This window comes from Larimichthys crocea, chromosome VII (assembly GCF_000972845.2).
Source record: "Larimichthys crocea isolate SSNF chromosome VII, L_crocea_2.0, whole genome shotgun sequence".
Taxonomy (NCBI): domain Eukaryota; kingdom Metazoa; phylum Chordata; class Actinopteri; family Sciaenidae; genus Larimichthys; species Larimichthys crocea.
The window spans coordinates 10,402,608-10,411,217 of NC_040017.1; the positions used below are offsets into that span (position 1 = coordinate 10,402,608).

At 40.4% G+C, this 8,610-nt stretch overlaps 1 protein-coding gene across 3 annotated transcripts in view; it reads right to left on the reverse strand.

The window, feature by feature from the left end:
- LOC109136692 (cell wall protein RBR3-like) overlaps positions 1-7,806 on the reverse strand; it is a 25,692-nt gene extending 17,886 nt beyond the window's left edge. For all 3 annotated transcript variants that reach the window (XM_027280872.1, XM_027280873.1, XM_027280874.1), the window contains exons 1-2: positions 7,692-7,806; positions 2,778-2,875 (exon numbers count right to left, since the gene is read on the reverse strand). In XM_027280872.1, the coding sequence (XP_027136673.1) occupies positions 2,778-2,875; positions 7,692-7,723 (130 nt within the window). In that variant the 5' untranslated portion in view covers positions 7,724-7,806. The remainder of the gene's footprint in view (positions 1-2,777; positions 2,876-7,691) is intronic.
- Positions 7,807-8,610: the final 804 nt, after the last annotated feature.

The window sequence follows — 8,610 nt, forward strand, 5'->3', positions numbered from 1 at the left end:
CACTACCCTGCTGCTCAGAGGACAGCAGACACGTGTGGTAATCTAAAGTACCCGTGTATCTGTTTGATTATTTGTGACCATGTGTTATCAACCTAAAATCTACAAACCATGTGTATTGTATTCTTGTATGTATTCTTGCATGTGCATCTTGCAACTGTCTGTTAGGGTCTCATTTTCTTTTCATAGATTTGCAATGTTTTCAGTCTATGTCTTTCTATACCACTGCGAGTTACCTGTCTATGCCACCTCCCTATCACTCTCTCTCTCTCATACTAACAATCCTCCTATCACATCACCACACGAGTCTGACAGCTCAGGGAAATTTGAATTTAAAACAAGGGAGAGCTCCCCACATGATTCCGGAAAACAGCTTTTATTATTCATGGACACACACATATCACACCCTTTCATATTCAAAGCCAGGAGAGGAAGAGAAAGTCTGCAACCTGTTGTAATTGGCATGTGTTAGAAAAGTTTGAAGCAGGTGGAAGGAATAGTTTATCAGCTGCTGAACAGCTCTACATTTCCCAAAGACACTGCTGTCTTCACATCATCAGTGAAACAATGGAATATCAATTATTAAACTGTCAGCAGAGAGAAATGAAATTCATGACATGAACATGTTTTTAGTAGTTGGGGATGAGTATATTTAAGAGCTGAAGTAAAATAACTTTTCTATGAATGGTTTAAAAGGGCTTCAAGACATGTGAGGGAACAATGACTTGTGTGACGTTCAAACTTGCTTCAAGTATATGGTATTCAAGAGTATTTAAGAGTTGTGAATATAAGCACAAGTGTAATTTTTAAAAGAAGTGTGCAGATCTGCCAATTTGGCTTCAGTCAAAAGAAAATGTTAACTGTAACTGTTAATCAAACGTTATGTAATGTCAAATTGTATATGTATGTAAGGAATGTAGATAAAAAATCACGGGTAGTGTAGAAAGTTTTTCTTGCACTTTAACAACTAATGTGCAACCTCAAGTAGTAGAGGTTTTCTGAATTTACATTGTTTATATTATAACTGCATGCACTCAAATCTTATATGCTATACTACGGATCTTTGCATGCAATTCTCCCAGTGATCCCAGCACAAATTCTTACATTTTTCAGGGCAAAAAATAACCCAACCTTGGGTTCAGTAAGATTTCTAAGAATGGTATAATTTTTTTTTGCTTGATACATTTTCTGATGTATCCCTCCATGCCCTTGGTATGGTAAGTATGACAAAGTAAACTTACCGTCATAACAAATTCTCAACTTTCTTAACTTAATGAGAATTTTGCAACAAAAAAATGGAGTCACGGGAGAGAGAAGGTTAAGAAAAACTGCAAAGCATTTTCCACTTAATATAATTTTATAACAACTTGCAAAAAAATGATCTAATTTTCTGAAGTAAATGACAGTGATTGAACTTCCTTCAGCCTCGTCCAAGATCTGACCGAAAAAGTATCGTCCCCTAATAGCTTTTCCACTATCCAGAGGTTATTCTCGGATATCATGTCTGCTTTTATGTATACTGCAACAACAAACAAGACATTCATCTAAAGTTCAGTGTTGTATCATCAAGTCCTTCTTCAAATTAGATGTTTTGTTCTGGGTCATACTGGTCGCTAAAAGCTTGTTTGAAAAATCCACTGAATATGTGGAAGAGAGAGAGTGATTTGTATGTTTGTATTGGATTTATAAAAGTGTAACTTGTGATTGAATAGCAGGAATTATTAAAGATGCTGGGGCAGGGAGAGCAAGAAATGAGAAAACTACAAAGCAGACTATTTATAAAAGTTGTCATACTTAAGAGACAGGCACTGTTTAAAGCTGCATAACTTTACTTTTTGGACTGTTCTTAAGGCATCTCTGATTTATTAGATCAGGCACAGTGAAGAACTGAAAGTAATATTGTTCTTTTTTAATGTGCAGTGGAGTCCTTAAAGGACAGTGCAGTTAAGAAATATTAGTGAAAACTTCAATTTACTGTCAAATTTGTGTGGTTACCTTGACAACTATTAAACATGGATTTGAGGACCACAGGGAACCATTTTGACCTCGAAGATGTTCAAAGAAACGGCCATTTCAGACAGACAGCTATCAAAAGGGGTCCAAGCAAGGACTTGCAGATCCTAACAAGGTCGAGATTGGAGTGAATCTTGATTGATGTGATGAGAGGCAGTTGACAGCCCCAGGGTCCAGAGGTTTGGAGGGGGAAAGATAACCGTGGTCTACCCCTCTCCTGACAGCTTCGGCTGGGGGCCAGACAGCCAGGACACTCCCCTGACTGATGAGCTTCAGGCCCTGAGCTTCAGACTTACAGGCCGACCCCCACCACCCCCTTTCCCTACGCCATTCCTTACCCAGGCAGGGTGCAACCTGTCAGGCATGAGCCGCCTCTAACGGCCCTCTGCCCACACAATCACAAGCAGTGATTACCCGTCACACCGCCACAGACGAACGGGCAGGCACTGATACGTCTGATCCACTGAGAGGGAGAGGTTTTTTACTTTTGCTATTGTGTGTTTGTACGTGTGTGTCTGTATGTGTGTGTGTGTTTGTGTGTGTGTGTGTACAGGTCATCTGTCAAACTACTCTGTCCTTAGTTCATTGTTTGTCAAGGAGTCTGTTTCAGTATGTACATCACAGAGTTGGTGTGTCCACAAAGAGCACACAGCTGTCAGACTGGCACTATGTCAACATCCATTTTAGTGTCAAAAGGTTCTCATAAACACACAAACATGTGTGTGCGTGTGTTTGTGTGTCTGTCTTTGTGTGTTCAGATGCATTACCTGTTAGGTTGCTTGCAGTCTCCTCAGTTTTTGTGTTTGGACACAAGTTTGAATCTCTGCCAAAGGCTAACGATGGTTGATAAGTTTCGATTGGTGTCCTAAAAACAAAAAACTGTATGTAAATCAATACATAAACACTAAATGAATATAAAACATATACACATACAGTACTAGTCAAAAGTTTGGACACACCTTCTCGTTCACTGGCTAATAAATACTGGTATAGTATATGACAACAGACTCCAGGCTATAAACTAACAAGTAATGATTTTTTGTCATATCTTCCTGTTTTCAATCCTACACTCCTTTTCCTTTACTCCCTTATCCTGAAACCTGAATGGGTAAGTGATGAAAACTGGTGGATATATGAATACTTTTGGGTTTGGTCCTTTTCTTGGCTCATTCTACTGTAGCCCCACCTAAATAGCACATACCTGTGTCCTTCACACTGTCTCTCTTACTTACCTCTATTCCCTATCTGTAGTCTAATCGAGACAAAGGCCAATGAGAGAGAAGCTCCAGGCTGTTCATAAGGGGTGACTGGGGAAGTCACTTGTACTTTATAGCTTTTCCTTTGACCATATCCTCAAACCTGGCACTGTTTATCTTTTCTCTGTCTATTTAATGTATGTCAGATGGTTATATTTAAGCGTGTCCTTTCTCCTTACACACAGTACTTTATATGCAGAAGCCTCACTAGCCTTAGGCTGTTTGCATTTAGGCTTTTGCCAGAAAAGAAAAGAATAATATTGCTCTTCTGGTCTTGCATTTTTAGCTACCTTTAAATATATGTTATACATAATATTTAAAAATAAAATAATGGAGCACACAAGAAAGAGACCTCAATCAAATGTATTCTGGTTTAAGCATCCAAAGTGCATCCAAAGTGCTAAGAACCAATCCTGGTGAAGTGGTAAATTGATGGTAAAGTTGGTAAACTTAAAAATAATCTGCCTTTTAAAAAAAAGGCAGATTATTTAATTATTAGGTTCAGCCTGCATGTTGCTGGCATACTACTGGATGACTTAAGCAGATAGCCCAGAGGTAGCATACAGTATACAATGAAAACAAAATAATTCCAAAGATCAATGGACCCCACATAAAAGAGGAGCAGATAATGACATATAATTGTTAATGTGAGCACTAAAGTTCCAGAGTAAAAGAGATGCCAACCCAGTTTACTGGGATGTCACAATCATTTTCAAAAGATAGCAGAGAGTAGAGTTTTGTAAAACTAAAAAAAAGATCCAGCAGTAAATGAGACACAGTTGAGGTGGTTCTTATAAATCACAGGGTATTCAGGAATGCAAAGCTCCCCCAGGGGCAGCAGTTCTGATTTGAGCCAGGTCACAGTATAGAATAAGAAGTCCGAATTGTGAAAGATGAATCAAGGATTTATTAAAAACAGTTTGAGAAACAAACTTGTGGTGCTGAGGTTTGCAAGAGACAGCCCCTTTATAAAAGTCTGGGCAGTTAAGGAACAAAGTGAAGTTGTCAACAAAAGAAGTATCTCTGTTCCTACATCACCCTTTTAACAAAATCTGAAGCTGACGTAGACAGCTGAACTTCACATCAGATTGGAGATGACGCACTGCTTCCAGCAGACCATCCATGAGGCACACAAATTCTTTATTATTTAAACATCTCTTAGACTAATGGAAATAACCTTGTTTGATGTCCTCTGCAATAAAGCAAAGTAAAAGCAAGAGGGATCTGACAGAGATGAGCCCTTCAATAGGACCATTATTGCTGCTATATTTGCCCTGTGGACAGAGGGTTAGCTCCATCAAATTTGACATTTGTGCCAAAAGTGCTTTATGGAAGTCACCACATATATCAGAGGTAATATTTCCACCATTACTCCAACTACTCAAGTTTCTATTTCTGCACTCGAAGCTAAAACTTGGGTTTGAAGTAATTGTATGGCACAAGTCAAATTAGCTGCTTCAGACCAGGCAGAGCAATCTTTATTTTAGACACACAATTCACAGTTTATAGTGAGTAAAAAATAAACAGCTCAGAAAGTGTGAGGATCAACAGTCTCACTGGACAAACAATGTAAAAGTTTGCAGTATTACAAGACAAGATGAAAAAAGTCCACTAGATTTAACATTTTTGTTGATAGAATTGTTCCTGGCATTAACGTTCAAGTATAACATTTTCTTTGAATGTTTAAAAATGAAAGTTTCCTCTTTTTCTAGCTAAGAGCCTATTGCAATGGCACTGCCCTTATTCTTTCCTCACACAGTTTTGGACCAACATTATCAGCCCACTGGAGATAGCTACTGTGAAATACATGTGTATTGTGAACACAGGCCACCACTATGTCTTTTTGTGTGTAGTCATCTACAAGCCACACATGCCTTGTAGATGACCAATACTTTGAAATGTTTAAAAAACCATGTCTTTTTCCTTGGACAAGAAATAACTCAACTATAACATCACATCGGGCCAGATTTGGGTTTTAAATTTGGCAGAACAAGTCGGGTGCAGTCAGGTCAGGTCTTACAGACACGGGTAGGGGCTGGTTCAGATCTCAGTTCAATGCCTGTGCAGACTTTTATTTCAGGGTTCAGTGCCTTGATCACAGATACTTTGACTCTGGCGGTTGATGGAAAGGTGAGCGTTCACATACCCCACCGCACTGCCCAGCCAACTCAGGAAATCAGATTGATGCCCCCCTGGTCACAAGCTTGCTTTCTGTAACCTGCAGGCCATACACAAATCTAACAAGGTGACAGAGTTTATGACTCTAATATAGCTTAGCACTTTTAGCAAATTCTTTAAAACTCTTTCCTACTCCACGCTCCTTCCTTCCTTCACTCTCTTTCCCATTATTACAGAAGCTTGTTAAAATTCAGCCTCCCACTCTTTCTTTCTGCAAGCCAGCCAGTCTCTCTGTCTCTCCATTAAGCTCTGCCACCATCACCGCTGCAGGCTTATTGCACTCTAGATTGGCTCTCTAGTCTATTCCACAGTTAAAGGCTGTTACAGCTGGGGACTTAGAGCATTCCAGCTCAGGCAGTCAGTGGGCCTAAAACTGCACTCTGCTCTCCTCTCCCCTGGCCTGCTCTCCAGTGGGCTACTCAGCCCAAAAGGAGCCGCTTAAATAAAGGACTGTAATAATGGGACCTGCTGAACCCGGGCCCTCGGGCAGTCTACTGCACAATAAGTGCTGAGAAACTGCTTTGTACACTGGTGGCTTATGTAGGCTGACAACAGTGAGGCACAGTGGCAAAAGAAGGTGTGTCTGTGTGATGTGAAAACTGTGTGTGCACATATGAGTGCCCAGTAATGGATGTGGCAAGAAAGAGAAGGTGGTCCCAGTTGTACAAGGAGTGACCTGAACCAGTTGACAAGCAAGTGACCTTTGTATGTGTTTGTATTTATACTACAATTGTCTGGTACTCATGGGCACATGTAGACATAATTGTTAAAAAAGAGAAGCAAAAATGACGCAGTGATGCAACATCTAAAAATTGTATAAAATAATATACATGAAAATAAAAAAAAATAAAACAAATATCACTGATGGAGCACTTTCAACTGTCTTCAATAACAGCTTTTAGTCATTTACAGAAAAAGCTTTATAGCAACATGTATATGGTGTTGTGGTTGTTGATATTACAAAAACAAGTACAGTATTATTCCAAATTCATTTGGAAATTAAAGCTGCAAGCCGCATGTGGAATTGTGCATAATATTGTTCTTAACAACCACAAGAAGTTAAAAAGTAAATGGAGTCTAATTTTTTTTTCGAAAAAAATTGGCAGCGTTGACTTTGACGCGCCGTCACGGCCACACCCTCTGATAAAAAGTTGTGATTTTGATACATTTTTATTGTCGAGGCCTTGAGAATACACACGCCAAGTTTCAAGCACATCAGATAAATTCCCTAGGAGGAGTTCGTTCAAATGCGACCCCTGGAAATGAGGCCAAAACCGGAAAAGTCCAAATCTGACAAAAATTGGACGCTGTACGCTTCACTGTAGCCCGGGGCACCAAGAGACTTTTTTGTGCGTCTGGGCATGTTACATACTTACACTAAGTTTCGTACACGCGGATGAAACCGTGGTGAGGGGCACCGCCAAAATCGCACACCTAGGAGGTGGCGCTGTCGAGGCATGTGCGCACATCCATGTGCGAGACCCCCAAAATGCGAAATTTTACACCTGACGTGGGGGGGATAGGCAAATTTTCGTGAGTTTTCGGGGGGATATGGGCCGTCGAAAATGCGATTTACTTTTAATCGTCGTTCAGCGTTCGAACATCACAGAACTTGCCATTTTCTATTGTGCTCAATCGTCTTTAGTCTGACTAATGCATAATACAGTAAGTTCATGACTTCTAAGCCCTCCAAGAAAAAGTAGTCCATACTAGAATACTTGGAAATCATCCCATTTCAAGAAGAAGCAACTGCTTCAAAACTTCAGTTGGCACCGGGAAGAGAACAGGAGATCAAGGTAAGGATGGAGCAGGGAGACGTTGAGGAGTTATTCATGGCATTTCTTGAAGTTGACAGAAAGGCCAGCTGCACACCCAACTTTTGATGGTTCAGGTTTTCCTAAAAATATCTATTTATTTTGTTATTTATTTATCAGTAGACACTGCCTGAATGGACCCGGTATAGACACTGTCAGTTCGTACTGCAAACTTTATGTTGTATTTCTACATAAAATATGTCTGACACACAAATGACAAATGTCAAACCTCAACAAGTTAAAGTAGAATAATAGCCATGTAAATTTGTCATTATTAGAGGGATAGTCACAGTCCTTAGTTTTGATTGGTTGTCTCACATTAAAAGCTGTTGTAAAATGCATGATAAACACATAACTACATCATAAGTCACTAAACATAACTGTTGTAATCATAACTGTTGCGTAGCAACCACTAGCAGCCGTTTTTATGTACCTGTGGTGCTTCTTGAGAAGCAGTCTGTCCATGTAGGTAAGATTGTTCTCTGTGAACTCCACCCTGACAGGTACCCTGCCTTCTTCTCCTCCTCTTCCTCGTCCTTCAACTCCTCCAGTTTCTCAACACATTTCTGAAAACACTTCCCCTCAAGAAGTGAGAAAACACCTTGTCACCACGCTATGAGTGCCAAAACACAAACAGACAGGAGACAGCCCCCTGGGAACAAGAAAACGATGTACACAATACAAAAGGAACATAGCAAGCGCATGAGAGAAAGGAAAAGATAGAGGTAAGGAAGAGAAATGTTATGATTGTACTCTAGATACTTTGGCAGTCCACAGTGGCGGCTTTAAATTGGGCCTGGGTGCCATTGGCCTGACAGAAATAATTAGGGCTGGAGGGGCTAGCAGCAATTTGCAGAGCAGAGCTAAGGGAGAGAGGAGCAGAGTCTGTCCAAGCAGTAAAGCAGAGAAAATAGGAGGCCTAATAAAAAGCCCAAACATCTAGACACATACACACACAAACTGGAATAATAGTGCTAATAATGCACATCCACATAAACCCGGGCACACAAACACTGTGGCACATGCGCACATGGAGCGACACAGTATGTGTGAAAAAGCATAAAAATTGCCTGACGCAGTGGAGCTTGTACACATAGGCATGCACACAGCTGAGGCGATTAGTGCTGTGGTGTGGAGTAGGGCCACCCCTAACAGTCCTCTCATTATCTCAATATGCAACAGCCATGGATTACCCTCCTACTGCAGTGGTAAGCACTTTCTATAAGGCCTTAACAGATCAGAGCACAGACAGGGAGAGGGGGAGCAGGAAAGCTGAGGAGTAGGTGAAAATGGGAGAGAAGGAGGACAGAAGGATGTAGTGGGAAAAAGTGGGAAAATATAAAAACATTTAC